This window comes from Callorhinus ursinus, unplaced genomic scaffold (genome assembly GCF_003265705.2).
Source record: "Callorhinus ursinus isolate GAN/ISIS: 27379988/994484 unplaced genomic scaffold, GSC_fseal_2.0 scaffold32, whole genome shotgun sequence".
Classification (NCBI taxonomy): Eukaryota; Metazoa; Chordata; class Mammalia; order Carnivora; family Otariidae; genus Callorhinus; species Callorhinus ursinus.
The window spans coordinates 6,957,097-6,982,745 of NW_027397094.1; the positions used below are offsets into that span (position 1 = coordinate 6,957,097).

A 25,649-nucleotide genomic window follows, 5' to 3' on the forward strand; every position below is an offset into this window, starting at 1 on the left:
TCAGACAAAAAGTTTTACCAAATATGATTTTTCCTACAAAATCACAAAACACACAGGAAATAGCCGCCATAAACTCCGAACAAATGACAGAACCAGATGTGCAGTCATAGGTTAGAATTGTTGGATACAACTATAAAATTAGTATTTTAACACATTTAAAAGAATAAAGAAGGTATCAGAAAAATCATAAGCAAATACTTACGCAGTAAATATATACCAGGTAAGCTAAAAGCACTTTACTCAGATTCCTTGAAACCCTACAATGGTTCTGAGGTGGATCCTACCCATCCCCTTTTACAAACAGTTCTCCCTCCTTTCAGATACAGAGTGTATTATATATACTATATTATTTGGCCAAGGTCACACAGCTAGTTGATCCCAGGGCTTTAGTTTTCTAATCCAGTGGGAAACATGAGTTGATGGGGAAGAGCCCATCAAAACTGACCTGGCAGACTTCAAGAAAGATCTAAAAGGATTTCTAGAACTGAAAAATACAGTAAGTGAAATAACAAGCTCAATAAAAAGATTAAATAGCAGAAGAGATACAACTGAACCTAGAATTAGCAAATTAAAAGAAGTAAAAGATCACCCAGACTGTAGCACATAGAGAGAGAAAATATGAAAGAGAAGTTAAAACACATGGAATATAAATAAGGTACATCCAATTGGCATTCCATAAGGAGATCCCATGGGGAATGGCGGGTAAACAATATTGGAAGAAATAATGGTTGAATTTTTTAGAAGTGATAAAAGAAATGATTCTAAATACAAAAGGGCAAAAACAGATTACAAAATAGAAAATACCTACAAAAGTTAGAACAGTAACTTTTCCAGTACTTTTCCATGAGATATAAAATAGGTGATTCATGAAAAAAAAAAGAACAGAAAAGTGGTTCTAGAACTTGCATTTCCAGTAATAATGGCAGAAAAACAAACATGCCAGGTGAATTTTTTTTTAATTTTCTTTTAAAATACATTATCGTTCTGGCAAAAAAGTATGGAACATTCAGAGGCGAAGAACTAAGAGAAAATGGGAACCCCGAGAGGTAAACTGAACCGTACAGGTGCATTCCCTTCAGGGCATATCAAGGGACCTAGTTCTGGTGCTCACAGCCCTGCAGGGAGAACAAACAAGGCCCAGGCTAGAAGACTGTCTTTTATAAAATTGGATCCTGAGGAAGGTGCATCTGGCAGGAAGTGGGAAAATGTGTATGTTCCAGCAACTAATGAAAACAGCAAAAGGAAACGAAGGTCAGTGACCGAGGAATGGAGAGTAAAGATTTATGGTAAGGGTCTAAAGAAACGTTCATACAGGACCCACAGCCTCTAGGGGGAGTCTAAAAACTCCAAGCAGAGGCTTCACCCTGGTTTTCTCTTCTCTGTTGTATTTGTTTCAGATACTTAGGTAATCTTTTAACACTTTCTTTAACATGAAGCCCTCAAAATGGATGAAAATGTGCACAAACCACGCTATTAGATCCCGATCACTTAATAAGTATAGTTATTAAAAAAATACACACACACTTTTCTAAAAAAGCCTATGAAGTAGCCCAGCAAATTTTCTCTTACCCGCGCCCCCCTCCCCACCCCACCCCCCGCCACAAGCGGGCAGCAGAGTTCTTTCACACACCTGGCAGCTGTGATCGGTGTCCAGTCCATCCCACAGACTCATAAACTGAGCTTTCATCATGGCTGTGGCTTCATGGTCAGAACTTGAACGGTTTCGCAGAAAGGAGTCTAGAAGGAGAAAGTCCTCAGCCTTAGAAATACTGAATTATTTACTCTTCCTAGAACTTCAAATCCTTAATCAAAAGCTGACAACTTTGTGAAAGAGTACAAGAAAAAGAGTTCAACTATGCCTTTTCACACATTAGTCTGATACAACAATTCTGGCAAATAACTGGGCAAATTAAAACACAATCAACTCCCAATCTTCATTTCTTTCCTAAAAATACTTTCATGCCAACATATTTAAAGTAGTACAGGAGCTGGTACTGAGAGGCTGGAAGAAGATCAAGTAGTGTCTTGGAGGAAGGTCTGTGCGCTTTGGCCCTAACTTTCCAGGTTATCTGCATCTTATGTATTCTTAATTATGGGGTCGCATTCTTTTTCCTCACATACTTTTCCTGGAAATAAAGCAAAATGACATTGGAAAATGTCAAAACATTACTAAGTGGGAAATGCGGGACAGAAAATGGTTTCAAACACATGTGCTAGCATGCATGTGTGTATATGTTATGTAATGTGAAAAAGCCTTTAATAAAAGTACACCAAAGGGCGCCTGGGTGGCTCAGCTGGATGGGGGACCGCCTTCGGCTCAGGTCATGATCCCGGAGTCCCAGGATCGAGTCCCGCATCGGGCTCCCTGCTCGGCGGGGAGTCTGCCTCTCCCTCTGACCCTCCCCCCCTCATGCTCTCTATCTCAAGTAAATAAATAAAAATCTTAAAAAAAAAAAAAAAAAAACCTGTCCCATAAAAGGGGGGAGGTAAAAAAAAAAAAAAAAAAGAAAGTACACCAAAATGCTAATTGCTTTAGTTCTTTCTCAGTCATAGACTTAAGGACAATTCAAATTTTCCCTTGAATTATTTTGTCTTCCCAATTATCTACAAAGAACATGAAATGCTTTTGAAAGGAGGGAAAACATTTTCCTTCCAGAATGAAAAGACCTGGAAGACAGGACGTCCTGAGAATGAAAAAAAAGACAGTAAAAACAAATCCTGGATTGCCTAGTATAATCCTATTCCAAATGTTTTCTTATATCCCTTCAAATAAATGGCATTTCTGAGTACATTTAACATTTCTGCATTGAAACTACAACTTGAAGTCTGTCAATCTATATGTGCAAGTAGCTCAGAAATGCTTTGCAAAAGGTCCATCCAGGCTTTAAAAAAAAAAAAAAAAAAAAAAAGGTTTTTTTTTTTTTTTAAGTAATTATGGCAAAACCACAATACCCCAAGATGACAGAGTCTTCTGATGGCAAATATATATCCTGGATTTTCTTACGTAGTTCCAATTTTATACAGTCTGTCCCATTGTTGGACTATGTACCAAACTAACCCATCTACTCTGGATGTAGAAAATGCTGTCATTTTTAAATTGCTTCTTTTTAAAGATAATATGTGTAAGGTACAGCCACCTACCTAACCACCACAACTCTGCTATTAATTAGTCCTAAATTATCTTCATTACTAAGAAGCTGGTTCTGGCAAGACAGCTGCTTAAAATAATATGAAAAACTTAAAAGTGCTGGATAAGTATAAATAACCTAACTATATCAGTAATTACATTAAATGGAGACGGTCTTAGAATACCCATGTACATGGTTAAGAAATTAGACTGCATTAAAAAACAAACAAACAAAAAACAACAACCCAACTGTCTGCTGCTTACGAGATACACTTTGAACCTAAGAGCTCAGATGCTGAAAAGAATGGAAAAAGACATGTATGTAAATACTGACAACGTGGAAAAACGTATTATTTTAAACTTAATGCATTCCCGACAAATGGTGCTAGAACAACTAGAAAGACATGTGCAAAAAAATATATCTAGACATAGACCTTATACTTTTTCACAAAAATTAACTCAAAATGGATTATAGATCTAAATGTAAAACACAAAACTATGAAACTTCTAGAAGATAATACAGGAGAAAATCTAGGTGACCTTGGGTTTGGTGGAGTTTTTACATACAACACCAAAAGCATAATTGATCAAAGAAAAAAATGGTTAAGTTGGACTTTTATTAAAATTCTGAATAAAGAACCCCCCAAAAAAGAAAAAGAAAAAGAATTACAAATTTTGCCCTGTGGAAGACACTGTTAAGAGAAGAAATAAGCCGCAAAATGGGAAAAAAAGATTTACAAAATACCTATCTGATAAAAAAACTGGTATCCAAAATATACAAAGAACACTTAAAATTCAACAATAAGAAAACAAACCAGTTAAAGAATGGGCAAAAGATCGGAACACACACTTCACAAAAGATAACACAGATGGCAAATAAGCACATGAAAAGATGCTCAACATCATATGTCATTAGGAAATTGCAACTTTAAATAATAATGAGATACCACGATATGCTTAATAGGATAGCTAAAATCAAAAAAACTGGTAATATCAAGTGATGGGAGAGGATGGTGAGCAACAGGACCTCTCAAATAAACGAGTGGAATTGCAAACTTGTATAGCCATTTTGGAAGGCAGTTTGGTAATTTCCTACAAAGCTAAGCACAGTTTTACCATACAATCTAGCAAATGCACATCTAGGTATTTACCCAATTGAGATGAAAATGTATGTCCACACAAAACCTTGCAAATCACTGCTGTTAGCAGCATTATTCATCATTGCCCCAAACTGGAAGCAAACAAGATGTCCTTCAATAGATGAATGGATAAACAAACAGTGGTAAAACCATACAACAGCATATTACTCAGCAATAAAAAGAAATGAGCCACCAAGCTACAAAAAGACATGAAGAAACCTTAAAAGCATATTGCTAAGTGGAAGTAGCTATCTGAAGAGGCTCCATATTGTATGATTCCAAGTATGATATTCTGTAAAAGGTAAAGAGTGAAAAGATCAGTGGCTGCTGGGAGTTTGGGAGTTTAGGACGAGCAGGTGGAGTACAGGGGATTTTCAGGGTGCCTGATACTGTGGTAGACAGAGGACAGTATGCACATGTCAAAGCTTATAGAACTGTAAACACAAAGAATGACCCTTAATATAAACTATGGACTTGAGTTACTAACAATGTATCAATACTGGCTCATAAATTCTAACTAAGTTATTAAACTAATGCAAAGTAGTGATAATAGGGGAAACTCTGTGTGTGCAGGGGGAGGGAAGATGGAAATTCTCTGTACTTTCTTCTGCTCGATTTTTCTATAAACTTAAAACTGTTCTAGGGGCAGATGGATGGCTCAGTTGGCTGAGCCACCAACTGACTCTTGGTTTCGGCTCAGGTCGTGATCTCAGGGTGGTGAGACTGAGCTCCGTGTGGGGCTCCATGTTCAGTAGGGAGTCGGCCTGAGATTCTCTCTCCCCCTCTGTGCTCTCTCTCAAATCAATCAATCTAAAAAAGAAAAACTGTTCTACAAAACAAAGTCCAGTTATTTTTTAAAAAAGCTTAATGAGTACCTGAGATTCTAAGAAAAAAAGGGGAAAAAAACTCACAGAGCTCGGGAAAAGAGGAAGCAGGAAACAAATGGTGAGAATGTGAGGTGACTATGCCGGTGTGTGTGTGCGTTTGTGGACACAGCAGATATGTGTGTATAACACTGGAAGGTTCTGCGTCAATGTTAATATTCACGCTGGAACCACGACGCTCAAAAGGACGCACACTCACAGAAAAAAATTCTGCTTACTACTACAGGGAGTTAAAGAAGTTTGTCTGTCTCGGTCTGGGCTCTGGGAATAAACAAGTCTCCCCTGAAAAGTAAAAAACCAAGACCACAGTGGGGGGGGGGTCTCTCTCAGGCGTGAAGTCTGGATTTGGACTGTCATTCATTCAGTCTAGAAACATCCAAGTTGAGAAATTATCATAAAAATTGGTCGTGAGTGATTAGACCCCACAGGCTCTCTGTGCAAGATATGAAAACTACTCGATTGTTCTCAGGCAAGGCAGAATTCTAATATAAAAACATGCTGTACGCTATCTAATGTCAGAAATGACCCAAGGAAACAAATTTGTATGAAAAGAGTTAGCAATACAAAGGAGTAGAATTTCAGAGCACAGAAAAAACAATCCAAAAAAAAACTATATAAAAATAGTATGTTTAAAACTGAGACATAAAAGGGATTGAAATGCAAACAGAAGAGCAAACTATGGTGAAAAAAGATAAATCTGAAAAAGAATCAAACAGAACTTCTCAAGTTCAAATATAATTAAAAGGATACACACCCAATGGTCGTAACATAAACACAGCCAAGAAAAGAATTGCTTTTTATACCTTACTTAAAGATTAACTGATTTTTAGTTGTACCATTATTTTATGCATCAACAAAGTTTTAAATGTTGCCAGTTATAATGCTAAAAGAAGAAAAAACTGCCAATTAAATTATAACATGCTATCCCAATTTCAGAAAGGTTAAAATGTAAATAACAAAATGGTATATTTTAGAACTGATGAAATATGGTAGAGAACTCGATGATAAAACTGTGAAAATGACTCAAAATTAAGTAGAGAGGCAAAGTGGGTGTATGCACATTCATGTATGTGTATTTTTTACAAAATGTAAGTCTTGCAAAACCATGATCAAATAGGAGAACAAGATAAAAATCTAATAGCACTAGAGAGAAAAGACAAATTACTTATAAAGAAATACTTGACTATAAGCAGAATTCTCAAAAGCAACAACAATGACTGGAAGACAATGGACTTGTAGCCTCAAAATACTGAAGAAAAATAATTCTGTATCATTTAAGAGTGAAGGCAGAATTAACACATTCTCATCCAAAGACAGAATTTACTGTATTCACGATCTTTGCTGAAAGAACTTCAACAGATTTTGGTTAAGAAGGAAATTAAATCCAGAAAAGGCAGATGTTCAAGAAGCAACAGTGAGCAAACAAACTGGCAAACGTGGGTCTCTAAACAAGTACCACCAGTGGAGAAATAACAACCAGTACGGAGGATACAAAATAAGAGAAAAAGTTAACATGTAAGAGATGAGTGGAATGATTAGTGTTTAAGAGCTGTAAGGTCCCTATATTATTTGGGAGGACGACAGAAACGGTTAGCCTAGACTTTTAAGGCAAGTAGGTATGCTAAGTGTTTCACTAAAAGAAAAACAACATGGAACTTCAAAAACTTTGGCAGGGAAAAGGAGATAAAGTAAAAAAAAGTCCACTAGATTGGTAAATAAAAAAGCACATAGTGATATAAGAGAAATATATCCAAATATATCAGCTAGCAAAATAAAGGCAATCTGACACCTCCTAGATTAAAATCTTTAAAAATCTAGCTATCTGCGCTTTTGCGCAAAATTCACACCCAAACTCCAAAACTGTTGTAATAAATTTTTGAGAGAGACACACAAGGCAAACAAGTAACCAAAAGACTATACACCTGTACCTATTTTTCTCTCTGGAGTTCTATACAGCCTAACATATTGCATGTCATAGTATAATGAATTCAAAGCTGTGGTTTTAATTGCCATAGCTTTACTACGACTCACCATACCAGGAACAGAACAAAAGTACTGATGATCCATAAAATACAGAAAAAGTGCACTAATATAAAAGTCATGACATACAGGGAAAGATGATCTATTTTATAAGTTGGCTGTCCATATGGAAAAGAATGAAATTAGATTCCTACTTCACACTATCTATTTTAAAAAGAGGACTATTTATGGTGATAGTGAAGGGATTTGTAAGCCAGACACAAAAAGCATAAATCATAAGGAAAAAAGACAGATAAATACAACTGAATTTAAGTCCCTGTAAAAGAAACTATCATAAAGTGAAAACACAAGTCAGTCTAGAAAATATTTGCAATCATAATAAACATCAACAAAGAATTACCTAGAAAATGCAAATAACCCCAAAGAAAAACTAGCAATTTAAAAGCAAGGAAACCCAAATGACTAGTCAACATGTCCAAAGATGCCCAAATTTGCTAGCAAAGCAGGGAAACACAACTCAACGATGAGATAATTCATTTTCTTTAAAGTGACAAAAAAAATCAATGATAATGTCTGAAAAAATAAATTTTAGGGAAACTATATAATGGTGAGAGTGGAAACAGGCATGAGTGAGGTTGAAGACAGACCCATCACACAACCTCATGGCTCAACTTCCAGGCATCTACCCTGGACAAACAAGACATGCGTAAGGAAACAGGTATGTGTTGTAACTGCGTGCTGCCTGTTAACAGGGAGAAGACAGAAAATGACTATCAAGTAAGGTCATGAACAGATTATGGTTCATTTTCTAATATGGAAATTTATACAGAGCATATATGGATGTTGGTTACCTATTTTGCTTTCTTAATTTGATCTAATAAATGTTAAAAACTAAATCCGGTCATCTAAATACCACCCTTAAGAATGGCGCTTTAAAATGCTCCATAGAAAGATCGCATACCTATTTCATCTATAAAAATGATGGACGGCTGTAGCTTTATGGCAAGGGAGAAGACAGCAGCCGCCAGTTTCTGAGATTCTCCATACCACTTATCGGTCAGCGTCGAAGGCTGAAGGTTAATAAATCGACAGCCTGCTTCTTTGGCGGTAGCCTTGGCAATCAATGTTTTACCACAGCCTGGAGGCCCATAGAGAAGCACACCTGGAAATAAACATGTTATTTTATCGTTTCCTTTAAGAGAACGGGGTATTTGCTTTAGCTTATGTGATAAGCAACATAATATTAATGCTGCCTGCACCAAAATTTTCCCCAACATTCACTTGTTATTGATAATCTTTTTTTGTGAATAGTAGAAAAGGAAGACGCCACTTTCTCGAAGTTCAGTGTCAGTGATGACACCTATGTGGGGTTATAATCATAGCACGCTTGTGTCTCCTCCCTTCATGGAAAGAAGACAATCACACTCCCGCCCCTTGACCAAGAGCTGACAAAATGGTCTAACACCACCCACCTTCACGAGCTAACAAAGCACAACAGCGCATCACCAGTAGCCCAGAGAAAACTGAAAACTTCTTCAGAACTGATTGAGGCCAACACTATTTCACTGTTACTCAGCAAACTTAAGTTTTGGCCAACAGGGCATGAGCCTTTTCCCACCCAGATAAGGATCTCCTCTTAAAAGGAGCAAAAGCAGCCAATCACTCCTGTTTTAATTTCCAAGGAATAAAACTGTATTATTAACCTAAAGTCTCCACTGACAGCAGTTTACTGCTTAATACAAATTAAGGTCATGCTTTTAATATGAGACACCCAAACTGGTCGAGGTCCTAAGCATTTTGGGAATCATCACCAACTGTTTTTCAACTAAAATGAGGAAACACTTTCGTAAGTTAATATAATACTAAAATCCTGACCATACACAGGTCTGACAGAAATTGTGATCTACAGACTTAAATATCTGCTTAATTCAGAGCTTCTCTACTTTTCTCATGTAATTGCACTTAAAAAGACAAGTCTTTACAGATGGCATGCTGGGGTAAAATGAAAAGGCTTTGGAGATTTCCAAAATATTATATAATAAAAATTAAAATACAAAATATAAGAAAAGTAAATATTTTGTACTAAAATCCCACCCTGCCCAAATTTTTTTTTTTTTTTTTAATGAGAAACTTGAGCTTGATTCCATAAAACTAACAAATTTTTTCACATCAAGCTCTTCAAAATAATGTTCAAACTTTTCTTCTGGCACAGTAGATTTTTCTGGTAGTCTTAATAATTCTTTAAGATTCAACTAAGCCAAGTTTAATCATCTTAAACTTTTCTGAAGCTATTTTAAAATTTAAATCAGTAAGTTTTGCCAGAACATGTTAATATTTCCATGCAGCCCTTTGCAAGTTTTAATTAAGTTCATTTACGTGTAAAAAATTTAGTTAAGTCAGTTATAATTTGAACTCTCTACTGACACTTTTCTTTTGGATGGCAACATGTGACTACAGAGTAGTCATCTAATGTCATTTAATTCAAATCAAACTGCAAACATGGGATGACTGCAGAAGCTTGGAATTATTATTACATTTGTTATTTTGATCATATAATTTAATATGGAATGATCTACGAGCAAACTTTTATATACATATTACTTGAATCTTAGGGGGTTTTTTGAACAATCTATTGATGCAAAAGTCCTCATATCTTGTTGATTTTGCAGCTACACCGTCACTTTATAACCTCGGCAAGTATTTATAGAATGTCCTCTTTGTTTCATAGTATCCATTTATCAGTTGGAATATTTTATTCCTAATAGTTCAGTTTTGGCATTTCTGCAGGATTAAGTTTTTCCTATTACTGCTCTTCAAGGATTATAATTAGGGTTATTAATTAAGCAGTTTTTTTTTTCTAACTAATGTCTGAAGATTTAACATGCAAGTAAAGCTTTGGGATTCTATAATCTGCTGGAGGACAGAGATGTGACAGATGAGGGAGCAGGTGGGGGCAGTCACTGGTCACTTCCTGACCTGGGTGGTAGTTATGTGTTAGCTTTATAATTATCCATTCAACCGCTTTATCCCCATTTCTGTATGTATGTTGCTTCACCAAGATTCATGTTGTTTCATCTGACATGTTATTAATGAGTCTAGCGGTTTTTAAAAGTGGCACCTCTTCTATATCCTTTGTTCATGTTTATGAAGAGTGATACATGAGTGGTCCTGCAAATGAATATGAGGCATTTGGTTTCAATTATTAGCTTTGCAACCTTTTAAATAGTTTTTTTGAGCTCAGTCTGATACTTTTACAACAAATTTCAACAAAACAAAAAACTGTGCCTATTACTTCGTGCTTTGTAGAGGATAAAAAACTCAAACCCCCCTTTTTTTATGTTTTAAATGAGAACTTTTCTTTATTTATATGTTATGTTATGTCACCATACAGTATTTCATCAGTTTTTGTAAGGCTTTACTTCATAAATACTAAACACAAATAAAAGATTTAGGATGAGGGAGAAAAGGAGAACTGGGACAAAAGATCCAAATCTGAAATAATCCGAGTGACAAATACCTTACTAGTAACCATCTTTTTTCTTTTTTGAGCTAGTTTATTGACTTTCAAGCTTTAATAAAAAATTTGTCCAAAAGGTGGAAAAATAAGTATCTATAAAAACTAAATCTATTTAAATACAAAGTCAAAGAGGTGGGGGGGGAGGGAAGGAGGCTTTTGCAGCCCCAGAAAAATGACTTTTCAAGATATATTTTTCCTAAGTTACTTACAATTTCATGATGCATTGAACATGGTGAAATTCACAAACATAAAACTTTTGTGCCAAAATAATGATTACAAAAGTTACAGTTTATAAAAAGAACTATAAAGCATTCAGATGGAATTTTAATTGTAAATTTTGGAATAACAAAGGGTTACTGTTTTCATACAACCATTAATATTTTATGGCATGTTCTTGTAACCCTTATTGGCCTGAGAGCTGCAACTTTATACCTTCATGTAATTGTATGATTTCATGTGCTTGTATATTATAAGTCATTCTCAAATTATCCTTGTGTAGTCTCTGAGGCAGTGATGACTTTTGGCTTAGATAGCAATGAACTGTCTAGGGATAGCATAAAATTGGCAATAAAGCAATGACTCTAGCCTAGGTAACCTATTTCCAGTTCAAAAATGGAACAAGCTACGGTATGCAACTGATTTTATGCTCTGCTTCTGTACACTAATATCCAATTTATGTTCAGGGTCAAAAAGTAAGTCAATGGTTTTTCAAACTTTTGTTCCTGATAAGAAACTATCCAAAAATGCAGGGCCAAAAAGCCTCAAACAGTGTAACTTGAGATTACATAATCAAGAGATACTTGTATAACTTACAAAAATTTGAAATACTCATAGAAACCACCTCTAGTTTTGGATAATGCTTTCAAATAAGCAGCAGATTTACACATAACTTTGAAGTATCCCATCATAATTTGGTATCTACTGTGCTAATTAGTAATTAGGGCCAAATCCAGCTGGTGAAGTCACCCAATTACCTGGCCTAAGAGCTCGCTGATAAGGAAAGGAGCTTTCTCTAACAGCATGTGAAACACAACTCACTTTTCTAAATTCACTAACTTTGTGAAACTGAGACATGAAAAATTATAAAAGTTTTTTCTTGTTCAGACTACCAATGACCTGGAAGAGGGTAGTAAAGAACGTAACTGAATAACCCAACTTTTACTTTACTCTTCTAATCTGGGCTCAGATAAATCATTTGAATTTTCTTTGGGGGGAAAATTTTTAAAAAACATAATAAACTAAATGCTTTCTGTTAGGGGGGGAAAAAGGCAGCTTGTTGTTTTAGAAAATAAAAAGAAATACCTAATAAACAGTTTTGTTATTTTAGTTAATGAAAAGAACATGTCATTTTTGGTGATAACTGTCATCATCCTCTATTTCCCAGAAGCAAAAAGCATCTATTTCATGAAAATGTACAGTTACTGGCTGCAATTACTTCTGAAACATAATTTAATGCACTTTTTGACAGACACTGAAAAATTAGTAAGATTATAAGCAACTATAACTTATACATAGTGCTATTTTCGTATTTCTACAGATCCTATTTTTAAAAAAAATGTATGTGTCTAATAATTTGATTTCAGCCTTGACTAGCAACAGAAAAGCAAACCTGTCTAGTGTTGGGCATACAAAGAAGTGTAGCTGTAAATCAAGCTCCGCTGTAGCGTGTGTATCTGAAAGCTGCGGTAACACACCTCTATTCATCTCACTGCCAATTATCCTCTAGGCTCCATCTGAATCACCCTGAGCAAAACTTAAACATGATTAATATTTAAACATGATTAATATATGAATGGACAAGAATAGAAGTATTACATTTAAGGATGGAGTTATAAACATTTCTTTTTTTTAAATAAGCATTTCTAATTCTTGAGTTCCAGGGCTTTCAAAGTGATTACTAAATAGGAATAAAGAAGTTTCCCTTAAAAATAAGTAGCATTTGGGGTGCCTGGGTGGCTCAGATGGTTAAGCTTCTGCCTTCGGCTCAGGTCATGATCCCAGGGTCCTGGGATCGAGTCCCACACTGGGCTCCCTGCTCAGTGGGAGCCTGCTTCTCCCTCTGCCTCTCTCTCTCTCTAAATGAAATAAAATAAAATAAATAGCATTTAATTTCTAGTTCATCGGTACTTCAGTATTTCCTCTAAAACACCACTGCAATCCAAAAATAATTAAGATGACTAAGAGGAAAAAAAATCACTAAATTGTGAAACAACAAAAAGAAGTCTTACTCTGAAAACAAAAGAACCCATATCATGACTTTGGATTTTTTAACCTCAATTTCCCCAATTTTTATTTACTTGGAAGTAGTAAAAATGTGTCTGAAATAAAGGGATTGTTTTGACATGTAATTATAGGGAAAAATTTTTACTGAAATTTGGGAAGCTGAAGAATGAGCAATTTTTTTTTTTAAAGATTTTATTTATTTGAGAGAGAGAATGAGAGATAGAGAGCACGAGAGGGAAGAGGGTCAGAGGCAGAAGCAGACTCCCTGCCGAGCAGGGAGCCCGATGTGGGACTTGATCCCGGGACTCCAGGATCATGACCTGAGCCGAAGGCAGTTGCTTAACCAACTGAGCCACCCAGGCGCCCAAGAATGAGCAATTATTTTAAAACTACTATTTATAAAACAGCACACTCGATCTCAGTTTTCTCTTAAAAATCCACCCTCAAAAATACCAGTTCTATAACGGCAGGAAGTTTCAATGTTTCCTACGTTTTTAATAGTTTAGCGAATAGAAACTTGTACCATACCCTTTGGAGGCTGCAGAAGCCTGGAATTTTCAAACAAATGCTTCTTTTTGATGGGTAATATGACCGTGTCTTTCAGATCCGTAATGACATCATCTAAACCTGCAATATCACTCCAAGTAACCTGGTGAAAGGTAAGGTCGACATGGATTTTACAATTTATGTATGTATACTCAATGAAGTAAAAAAAAATCCCCCCCAAATGGCACACTTTAATCTGATAATTATCCGTAAATAAAAGATTAACATATAATGTGAGCAAAGACTTTTCATAGCAATAATGAAATTGCTAAACTATGAAATTACAAAAAGGAACTTAATAGTCAACTATCTACTATTTAAAAAAAAAAAAAAAAAAGCACCAGGCCCAGCACTCAGAACTCCACAGGGGTCTAATAAACTGAATTCACTCCATTTATGAGGAGATACTCTGCCAAGAAGATTGAGAACCAGTTCAAACAGCTAAGTCAGCACTGGCTGATGGGGAGAGCCCCTAGTTCATACCAGGCACTCATACCAGGAATGCCCCTAATTCATACAGGATACTGTCAAATATAACAGAAATAGATTTTAGAAATAAAGTCACACAAAACTGGACTTTTGAATTTTATTAATCTTAAGTGTGCCAAAACTTTTATCTTTATAAGTAGCAAATAGGAGATATGTACTTTCAAAATAAACACAGCTGGTGTATTTTAAAACCTTCTGACTCAACTTAAAAAATCTGGGGGGTGAGGGATGGAGGGGAGAATAAACTAACTGAAAAAGACCTAAGTAAAAAACATCAACCTAGCTCTAACCTGACAGAGTAAAGGGGCTGGAGATGGGGTGAGTCAGAAGCAATTATTTACAAGTGATTTACTTTCCCTACAACTTAAAAAAAAAAAAAAGGGTGAAAAGCCATAGCCAAATCTGAAAAAAATCACCACCTACTTCCACTGTACCTGTAACAAAAAACAGAGTCTATTGATACAGCCTTACTCAAAAGTGAACGCTGGTAAGGTCAAGAAAGTCTCACTCTAAATTTATAAATCAAATTCAAATGGAGGATTACTTCTGGGGACATGTATCTCTGCGCATATGGATACTAAAAGACATTATAGACTTTTATTTTCCAAATTTAGAGATAGGAATATCATATTTATTCTATTTATTTGTTATCTGTTGTACAAAATTCATTTACGCTTGTTGTTATAAAATACACGGGACTTTAGAGTTTATAAATCACACTAATCTGATGTTCAAATAATCCTTTTGAAGTAGGTAGAGTAGGTATCACAGGGTCCCTGGATTATACAGGAGGGAACTGACAGTCAAAGAGGAAATAATCTGCCAAGGCCATGAATGGAAAAACTGGAATTCAGAAGCTTGTGTTGTCTACCATACCTTATTATGAAAATCTATACTTAAACTCTGAATCAAATATCCATATAACTTAAAGCAGGACTTTTTATATGCCATAAAGGTGAATTAAAGTAGAAGTTTATCTAAACAAGTGTATGCCAAGAAACGTTAATACAGCAGGCTCCAGACTATTGTCCTCAGAAAGGCCTGCCTGTGGGGCTGGCCCTTGGCTGGAGTATGGGAGCTTAGATTTCAGGAGAATTCCCACCACTCCCCAGTAAGAACACCTCACTGTGCCTCAACTGTTTGTGTAAACAAAATGGTTTATGGTGGGGACATCTGTTTTCCCTCTGAAAGTCTAGAATTTGGGGAGATGTTAGGAAGTGGTCTACGCGACTAGCTCCAATTAAAACCGTGGGCGCTAAGGAGCCTCCCTGGTGGACAGCATTTTACATGTGTTCTCACAACTTGTGGCTGAAGGAGTGTGACTTCACTGGGGAACACTCCGGAAGCCTGTGCCTGATTTCCTCCAGACTTCATCCCAGGCCCCTCTTTTCTTGCTGATTTTGCCCTGTATCCCTTTGCTGTACTAAATCGTATCTGTGAGCACAAAGCTATGCGGACTCCTGTGATTCCTCTTAGAAAATCATCAAACCTGGTCGTCTTCAGGAACCCTGACACAAAGTGCTACACCAAAAAAATCTTAGATTAAAGATACGTACATGCATGTTAAGAGGGTCTACTAGATGAGCAGCAATACTCATTTCATATTCTGAAAGCTTCACATTTTTCACACCAATCTGTTTCATTAATTTTTCTGCCTAGAACGAAAAAACAAACAACTTCCTTTAATTTGATATTTAGGTACTGGCACTCCAAAAGAGATGATATCTGTGAAGTCTAAACAGTGATGAATAGACATACAAGAATTTTCCAGGGAAATTCTAGGCCCCTTGATCTCATCTTTCCCCAGTGTAAGCCCTCGGGTAGATCTGAGTGTCCAACTCCACAGAAATCACAGCAATTTAAACCAGCTCCTAGGAAATGGAAAATATAAGGTACATGACTGAAGAGATACATATAGGGCCTTCTATTGCTCCATTGAGACTCCAGGGTCCAACTCGATCTCTTTCCTAGTAGGATTATCATGACAGGTGGAGATGAAACCTCAAAATGGAAGACAGAGGAGTTAAGCCTATCAAAAAACGGACAAATGGAGTTTCTTCCCTTAAAACAAGTTTCTGAGAACAGGTGCCTTACTTCCTTCAAACTACCCAGTTATTGACATCAGATGCCCAGAGCTATCAAATCTCAAATTGTTCTGAGATGTTGTCCTTTTTAGTAAAAGCCAATTCCTGGGACTAGGCAACCAGAGATAGTAAAAATAACTCTAAATTAGAAATATACTTACATATACTTTTAGACCTGGGCAAAACTAGCTTTAAACCTATGAGCTTTACCAAAGCAACAAAGCTTTTGATTAAAATTTTAAAAAATGGTTATAAACATTTGCTGAGTGTGCCAACTATCATGGTAAAATACTGAAAATGGATTAACTCACTGAATCCCCTGAGGGAGCTTATGAGGTAGGTACAATTTTTCCCCACTGAAAAAAAGGAAATTAAAAGTTTAGCTCAGATGAAATAATTTGCCTTAGGTTAAAGTTAGCAAATGGAAAAGACAACATACACATGCAGGCAACCCAACTCCAGAGCCCATCCACGAACCCACATGACTCTACTGTCCCCAATTATAAGAGGGAGTTTGTGACCACTAAGGAGTCTTCAAAAACCTACAGAAAACACATTCAAATTTCAATTAAGTGAGCATTTTTAGAAATAAAGACCAAAATTTTTGTTGTTACATTTTCTTAAAATACTTAAAAAAAAATCATATTGTATCCTTTATTTTACATAAAGTAGGCTCTACGCCCAACGTGGGGCTTGAACTCACGACCCTGAGATCAAGAGGTGCATACTCCACCAACTGAGCCAGCTAGGCACCCCCTAAAATACTTTGATTCTATAAGATCTTGTTCTTGTCAGGGGGTACTGCTGCTTTAAATGAAATCCATATCACACAGCATTACAGTTAGAGATTGGCTGGAGGATTAGGATAAATGTGGATAAATTAGGATAAATCATATCCTTATAATGTAGCATTTTTAAAAAAGTGCTATGAACCACACTGTTTTCCCCCTTAGCTATCTCCTGTAAAATTACTGAAGCAATGGATAAAATAGCCTTTCCAAGGTTCTTTAATCTCTTTCTTGTAAATATCTTCTCTTTTGTTGACTTTAAATCTTTATGTGTCAGCTATTAAAGGTATCCTATTTTAGTATCTGTAATAACATCAATTTACTCTTCTTTTTCATTATGCTTCTATAAATGTGAAGCCATCCCACATGTGTTCTTTTTAGGTTATGCTGTAAAACACTGTTTTTTTCTTAAGGTCCTTAAATTTTTTTTAAATTTTATTTTATTATGTTATGTTAATCACCATACATTACATCATTAGTTTTTGATGAAACATTGGTCTCCAACCAGGGGTGGTTTTTGCCCCCCAGAGGACATTTGGCAAGGTCTGGGAATAGTTTTGGCTGTCACAACCTGGGGGGATGGGGTGCTACTGCTATCTAATCGAAGAGACAGCGATGCTGCTGAATATTCTTAAAGGCACAGCATAGCTTGCCCTTCCCCAATTATCTGGCCCCAAATGTCAATAGTGCCAAGTGAGAAACCCTGATTTTTCCATTAGCTACCTGCTCTTAAAATTTTACTCCAGGGGGCGCCTGGGTGGCTCAGTCGTTAAGCATCTGCCTTCAGCTCAGGTAATGATCCCAGGGCTCTGGGATCAAGCCCCATGTCAGGCTCCCTGCTCAGCAGGAAGCCTGCTTCTCCCTCTCCCACTCCCCCTGCTTGTGTTCCCTCTCTTGCTGTGTCTCTGTCAAATAAATAAGTAAAATCTTTAAAAAAAAAAAAAAATTTTTACTCCAGGCCACAACTGCCTCTTGCTTTAAATAGTAACAACCTTTTATGTCTGGGATTTCCTAAATAACAAGTATAGAGCTAGAAAATGCGGTGGTAAAATCTACCTAAAATCTTTTTCCCATGAAAGCAGTCCCATTTAACAATGTCTTCAAGTTGCATTAGCAACACTGACAGAAAAAAGAAATTAGTATTTACTGGGCAAAACTCATTTTCATTTTTTTTACAATCAGCCCTTAAAATCATCCTGAGAAGTAGCTTTTATTATGCTCATTTCTCAGATGAGGAACCCAAGGATCAAAGAAATCAAAAGAACTGCCAAGATTACAAGCTAGGAATTGGCATTTCCAGAGTTCAAACCCTGATCTAATTCCAGAGCTCGTGTTTTGCTGAAACACTAATATTCCTCATTTGGGAGAGCAGAACATGGTTAATAAACAAATAAACAACAAGAAAGTACCCCAAAACACATCATACCAACACCAAACTGTGTTCCAGAAGTTATTCAACTGTTTTTAGCTTTGACACCTTTAACTGAACCCGTTTCTAAAATGTTTTACCAAGAAAAACAAAATTATGATTGTACTCTAAAAACAGCTTATGTTCACGCATTGCTTTATCATTTACAGCTCAGTGACAATTACATTTTCTAGTTACCAACTTTTATTTGGTTTTTATTTTTTTTTTAAAGATTCTATTTATCTATTTGACAGAGACACAGTGAGAGAGGGAACACAAGCAGGGGGAGTGGGGAGAGGGAGAAGCAGGCTTCCCGCTGAGCAGGGAGCCCAATACGGGACTCGATCCTGGGACTCCAGGATCATGACCTGAGCCGAAGGCAGACGCTTAACGACTGAGCCACCCAGGCGCCCTAGATATAATCTCTTATAAACTTATATTAAAATTCTTGAAACACGCTTTTCTAGAGGACACAAGTCATCTCCCCTTTTAGGGTTAGTGCACATGTATCTCTTCTGGTTTTACTGGATGTATTCTGGAAGTTACAGGATCAGATGGCCTTCTACTATCGTGCTCTTCCACTGCCCCTGGGCGTACAGCACAGTGCTGCACAGAGTTTTCTCTCCTCCAGTTTCCCCCTCTGGCTGCTCTTCTCTCCCCATCACTTCTACCTATTCCTTGGCCAATCAGGCAACGCTACCGTGTATTCCCTACTGACTTCCTATCTCAATTTACTTCAGGTTTTCAGTCCTCTAAGATTCAGTGCCAGTAAACCTTAGTTGCGAAAGCCACTTGATCGATAATGTAGGTCACAATGGCTTCCTGGTGTCGGCAAACGTTAGCTCGTCCCAGTGTAATTGGCATTCTGTGATGGCTGCTCTTAAAAATCCCTGGCAGCTGACAGTTCGTGGTTTTTTCTTTTGAAAGGTTTCAGTGTATCATCTCTTCATAAAATATTTCGGCTAATACTTCTCTCAAAATAACTGAATTTTGAAGACTAAGGTATCATGACAGGACTAAAAATAAGAAGACATTCACTAAGGTCACAGTATATGACTTTCATACGTAGAAGAATTCTCAGTAGTGAATCTTTTGTGGCCTTTGACAATTAAACTACAATCTCAAAAATATTATACAGTCTAATTAATATGCTAACCCAAATACTGTATTTATAAATGCTCAGAACAGGTCAAGCATTACGTGACTCATACTGTACTTGGAAGCTCTTAAACAGAGAGAGCTTACCTAGAGATTCCATTTCTCTACATCCCAATTAACCACCCTTTCAGAAGACATACGTATAAGAACTCTTGTACTACATCTAAATAGGATCCAAGCAGCAGCGGATGCCCAGAAAATCCCTGTCCCTGTTTAACACCCTGCAGACACCATCTCCCACATTTCACCAAGCTGGGAAGTTTTCCTGGCTTCAGGCTAGAAATTATTTACAAATATTCTAATTCAAACATTATGACTACTTCTAGGTTACTGTTCCTAATTTGAATGCACCAACATCATCGATTACCTTTCTTTCATCTGACAGCTACACTGCCTTTAAATTCACATGAGGCCCACTGATTATCAGTAGCCTCAAAACTTTGTCTCAGCTTCTATATTCAGCGCTCTGCCTTTGTGACCATAGAAGTCATAGCTTCCTCCTGACCCATATTCACATGTGGTTTTTACCCTCAGTGTATACTCTCAATTCTTTTAATTCCCTTCTGCACTCCCACTTAATTATCCCCCACTTGGCAATATTTGACTTCCTAAATGGCCTGGACCACAGCTCATCATTTTAACAATGTCTTCTGTTGAACCTTAGAACCCCTTAGACTTGTACCCGTCAGTCTTATCCTCACCACCTCCGCACCACCATTGTTTATCTGCTACCAAGATGCTGAGAAATACTTGGAGAAGTTAATAAAAACAAAATACTGAATTCCCAATAAAGTCATGCTTCCCTCAACTATGCTCTAATGTTCATAATCCACAATGATTTGGCTCATTAAATCCTGATCACATACTTACCTCAGCAGGTCCTAAACCTCCATTCTCATTCCCATTTAGTTATAACATCTCCCCACTTCACTGAGAGTAAATTAACTTAATCTTAAAATGTTCTTAACTACTGATCTTAACCCCTCTGGGACCTACCTCCATCATCTTTGGCAACACCTCTCTACCTCCTCCTTTTCCACTAGTCTCTTCCCTTTTCTTCTTTACCTTTCCCCAGCAAACTCTGGAATAACCCCCTTCTTTTACTTCAAATTATACTTGCTGTCCCCAGTGAACGGAAATGCTGATTTCACTAAATTTACAGATCGCTTTCTTTGATTAAATTCTTTATGTCCTCCTTTTCTCCTGGATCATTTTTATAACATATTTACAAATAATTCTCTTTTGCAACCTTCTCTTCCTTTGGTTTTGACGACTTGACACAAATGATTTTCCAGATAGTGGGAGAGAAACGTGAGGAGGGGCTTTTAAAAGTTATATTCAACACCCACCAATTTTCCCAATTCTTATTTCAGAATGTAGGCCTTCCAGTTGAAATTTACTACCACAATGAACAACTACTAGTCTGCAGTGTTTTGTATACTTCAGGTATGTTCAGGTGGGAAAAGTAGTACAAATACCTTACATTATCCTGGTTTTTTCCTTTTTCTTCTGGCCTTTTTTTTTTTGGTGCTTTTATTAATAATTGGGTAGATTAAAAAAAGGTATCTTTAAAATACATAGATGAGGTAAAAAGAGCCACAGAACACGTTCTCAAATTATTTGTTATATGAATAAATTCAAGTTGTTAATCCACAGAAGGTATTATTGTAAATGGTAAAGATCAAAAGTAAAGATCAAAATTTATTCCCTCTCCTACAGAACCAATTGTCCAAATATCATGTATTGAAAAGTCCATCCTTTCTCCAATAATCTACAAATAAGAGCCAATTCTGTCATACATCAAGTTTCCAAAGTATGCCTAGGTCTGTTTCTGGAGTCTATCCTGCTAAATTTGCCAATCCATCCCTGTGCCAATAGCATACTGTTTTAGTAACTATGGCTTTATAAGTTTTGATATATATTAAGGCAAATACTCCCTCCCCCAATACATGCCTTGTTTTTCAAGTGTCTTGCCTACATATAAACTTTTATTCTTCCATAAAAATTTTAGGAGAAAAATACAACAAAAAAGCCTGTCAGTATTTTTTATTGGCATGGAATTTAAGCAGTTTTCAGTAGTGTTACAGTTTTCATTAAAAATGTGTTGTACAACTTGTGTTTGTCAGTTACTGTATATTTTTGATACTACTGTAAATAGTATCTTTTTAAAGTCGCATTTTCAAAGTGTGATGGGTACACAGAAATAGCTGATTTTTGTACACTGATTTTATATCCGGCAGCCCTTAAACCCTTATTAACCCTGAGAGATTAGCTACAGACTTTGTTTGCTGTCTATGTAGATTACCATATTGTATGTATAATGACTGTTTAATTTCTTTCCAATCCTTCTATCTCTTCTTTCTTGATTTATGCATCATTAACAGTAAAATGTTGAACAGAAGTGATGACGACAGGCTTCCTTGACTTGCTCCTAATCATAAAGGAAATGCTTTCAATTTTTTACCATGAAGTATGTTTCCTATAGTAAATTCATTTTATCACGCTATCTTCTATTCCTACGTCACTAAGCGTTTCTAAAAAGAATAAATATTTAACAAAGGCTTTTTCTGCATTTGTTGAGATAATCATAGTTTTATCATTTAATCTGTTATTATAGAACATTATAAATACATTTTTTCCTCAATTGAAGCCAGCCTTAAACTCTTGGAATAAATCCAACTGGTCATAATGTTATCTTTTTTTATACACTGAATTCAACTTGCTAGTATTTTAAGAGTTTTCTATTCATTTAATTGAGATAAATTATAGCCCATTACAAGTTTTAGGATTATTATTATGCTACCCTCATAAAAAGGTTCCCTCTTCTAGAATTTGTATAAAATTGTTACTATTAATTTGTTCCTTATATGTTGCTAGAATTTGCCAGTAAAATTCTATGGGCCTGGAGTATTCTTTACCAAAATATATGTCCAATATTAACTTATTTCATAGGTATGGAACTAACTATTCATGTCCAATTCTTAAGTCAGTTATGGCAATTTATATTTTTCTAAGAGTCTATCTGTATCATCTAAGGTTTTTAAATTTATTGGCAGTTATTAATTTTCCTTATTTTTAATGTCTGCAGCATCGTCATTACGTCTCCTCTATCATTCCCAGTAATATTTATTGGTGGCTTCATTTTTTTCTTGGTTTTACAAAACTGTCAAATATTTTTGTATGTTCAAATAACCAACTTTTTGGTTTCACTGATTTTCTTTACTGTCTTTTCATTTTCTGTATTTTTATTCACTCTCTGTTGTATATTCTATTTCCTATTAATTGGTCTTCCTATTATTTCCCTTCTTTCATTATCCATGGGTTTATGTTAAAAATCTTTTCTTGAGCTTCAGTTTGATTTTTTACTTTATTAATTATCTTCTTTTCTAACAAACACTTAAGACTATAAATTTCTCTCTAAACATTAATACATTAAGTTTAATTCAATCATATTTTCTTTTTTTTTAAGTTTTTACTTGACAGAGAGAGAGAACACACGCGTCTGCGTGCACATGAGCAGGGGGAGGGGCAGATGGAGAGGGAGAAGCAGAACCATTGAGCAGGGAGCCCCAGGTGGGCTCTAGACAAATGAAGATGAATACAGAGCCAAGAGGAACAGCAAATTCACATTCTTGTTAATACTGTACCTTTCTTTCATGCTCTTTATTTTTATTTTTTTTATTTTTTTATTTTTTTTTATTCATGAGAGACAGAGAGAGAGAGAGAGAGAGGCAGAGGGAGAAGCAGGCTCCCTGCTGAGCAGGGAGCCCAGTGCAGGACTCGATCCCAGGACCCTGAGATCGTGACCTGAGCCGAAGGCAGACGCTTAACCAACTGAGCCACCCAGGCGCCCTCATCATAAATATTTTCTAATTTCTACTATGTTTTCTTTTACTAGCAGTTCTTTAAAGATGTTTCTTACTTTCCAAACTTATTGGATATTTAATGATTTTCCTGTTCTGCACTGGAGCCAGGGAATGTAACAAACATGCTACCAGTGCTATGAAACTTGACATCTGCTTTACAACTTAGCATTTAGTTAAATTTCACAAATCTTACACAGGTGCTTTTTAAATACGTACTGTGCATTTTTTGAAGCACAATATACTATATGTGGCCACTAGATAATGCTGTTACTTTCGTAAATCTGCGATATCTTTACCCATTAAAAAAAAGTTTCATCTGACTACATCAGAATAATAAGCTTCTGCACAGCAAAAAAAAAAAAAAGGAAGCAATCAACAAAACTAAAAGACAATCTACTGAATAAGAGAAGATATTTGCAAATGACATATCCAATAAAAGATCAGTATCCAAATTATATAAAGAAATTATACAACTCAACACAACGCCCCCCCCCAAAATAATCCAATCCAAACAGAGACTTAACTACAGAGAAAAAAACAGATGGATACCAGAGTGGAGGTGGGTGGGTGTGGGGTGAAATGGGTGAAACGGGAATGGGATTAAGAGTACACTTATCATGATGAGCACTGAGTAATGTATAGAATTGTTGTATCACTGTATTTTACACCTGAAGCTAATATAACACTGTATGTTAACTATACTGGAATAAAAAAAATGTTTTTTTAATATTTCATCTACCACTTACTGAAAGCAATGTTAAAAACCTCCCACCATGATGATGGATATGTTATTTCTCCCTATAGTTTTATCAATTTTTTGCTTTATGTATTTTGAAGCTATATTAATAGATGTACACAAATAAAGAAATATTATATTTCTTGGTGAATTGAATCTTTAATCACTCTGTAATGAAACCTTATTTTCTCTAATAGTATTTTTGCCTTAAAGTTTGTGTTCAACCAGCTTTCTCTTTATGGTAGAGGCATTTTCCATCTTTTAATTTTCAACCTGTGTCTATAGTTTATATGTGTCACTTCAACTACTATATGGCTTAAATTTCTCTTTTTAAACCATTCTTACATCTTTATCTTTAGGTAATTACCAAAGAGGGTATACTCTTTTGGAGTCAAAGATTAATGGGAATAGTGTCTATGAGACATCCTACCTTGGAAGGTCCTGTGCTTTGTGTCCTGAGCTCCTCTGGGCCATAAAAACAGAAGTTCAAATTCAGCAGGTTCAGCAAATTCCCCCCAATATGAAAGCTGGCCATCAAGCTCATGTTATCTTTTTCAGTCTTTGCCTCCAGTTTTTTATCTGAATTTCTTACTTTCTTGCTAGCTCATGAATACCTTTAAGAAGATTAAAAAAAATATTTTATCTAGATCATTTAGTTGCTTTTAGCAGGAAGGTCAGTCCGGGTATCTAGTTACCCTAACCAACCTGTTCATTCTCCACTGGCTTCACTTCCCCTTCCCATTCCCCAAATGAAGGCTTATTCTTCAGCCAACTATTTATGGTGTTTGATAGCACCTCCTTTAGAGATCTCATCACTCCCAATACAGTCATCAGCATTTATCATATTCACAATTACAAGAAAAGCTCTCAACAGATATTTGAATGTATAAATCCTAATGGTGGTAGGAGAAAGGTGGGGAAAACCCTACAAATGATACATATTTACACAAGAATAACCCCGGGGCCTGTGGCATCCCAGTTGAGACTCACTTCTCTAATAAGCCCAACTACTTCTGAGCGTCTGATGAGGAACCTCTAAGGACTGACCTTTTCTCTGAGATTTAGACCTACCATTAACTGCTGGATGAACATATTCCTCTGGATGCCTACTACCAACACAAACTCAATATGCCCAAATCAAATATCATCTTCCCATAAACTTGCCCATCTATCAGTTTCTAAACCTTGATGAAAGATACTATGAGTCTTTGAGGACTTCAAACAAATCTTGGATTCATTTGTAAGATGTCCTTTTTCTTTTCCCATATCATCACAAAGTCCTTCCAGCATTCATTCTTATTAGTCCATTTCACCCATTCCATTCCTTTTGTCACCCCCTTATTCTAGGTCTTTGCCAGGCCTACTGCAGTCTGGTTAAGTCTATGCAACAGATCTTGCTTCTAGTCTCCCTAACCCCAGTTCCTGCTATATACTACTGTGAAGTTAATTATCCCTCAAACATTCCTTTGCACATCACCCACATACTCAAAAATCTTTAATAGGCAGTTTGACAGTTCAGTAGTTCATCACTGCCTACACAGAAGACTTCAGCTGGCCAACAGGGTATTTCTGTAGCTGGCCAGGGAGGTAAGGAAGGAGAAGAGGAAGGCTATCGGAGAAGCTACAGCGCTGACCAAGCAAACAGCATGCCTCCTTCGTGGCTGATGATGACTTCTACAATGCTGTTTTTTTTTTTTTTTTTTA

General features: G+C 36.2%; 1 protein-coding gene across 9 annotated transcripts in view; it reads right to left on the bottom strand.

The window, feature by feature from the left end:
• The window catches only part of ATAD1 (ATPase family AAA domain containing 1), a 70,608-nt gene that overhangs the window by 22,132 nt on the left and 22,827 nt on the right, over positions 1 to 25,649 (bottom strand). For 3 of the 9 annotated variants that reach the window (XM_025850966.2, XM_025850965.2, XM_025850973.2), the window contains exons 4-8: positions 24,376 to 24,410; positions 15,462 to 15,560; positions 13,399 to 13,519; positions 8,092 to 8,292; positions 1,631 to 1,737 (exon numbers count right to left, since the gene is read on the bottom strand). In XM_025850966.2, coding sequence (XP_025706751.1) covers positions 1,631 to 1,737; positions 8,092 to 8,292; positions 13,399 to 13,519; positions 15,462 to 15,560; positions 24,376 to 24,410 — 563 coding nt within the window. Of the gene's footprint in view, positions 1 to 1,630; positions 1,738 to 8,091; positions 8,293 to 13,398; positions 13,520 to 15,461; positions 15,561 to 24,375; positions 24,560 to 25,649 lie in introns of all 9 variants that reach the window. The other 6 variants (XM_073878969.1, XM_025850972.2, XM_025850968.2 and 3 more) reach the window with 3 other exon arrangements.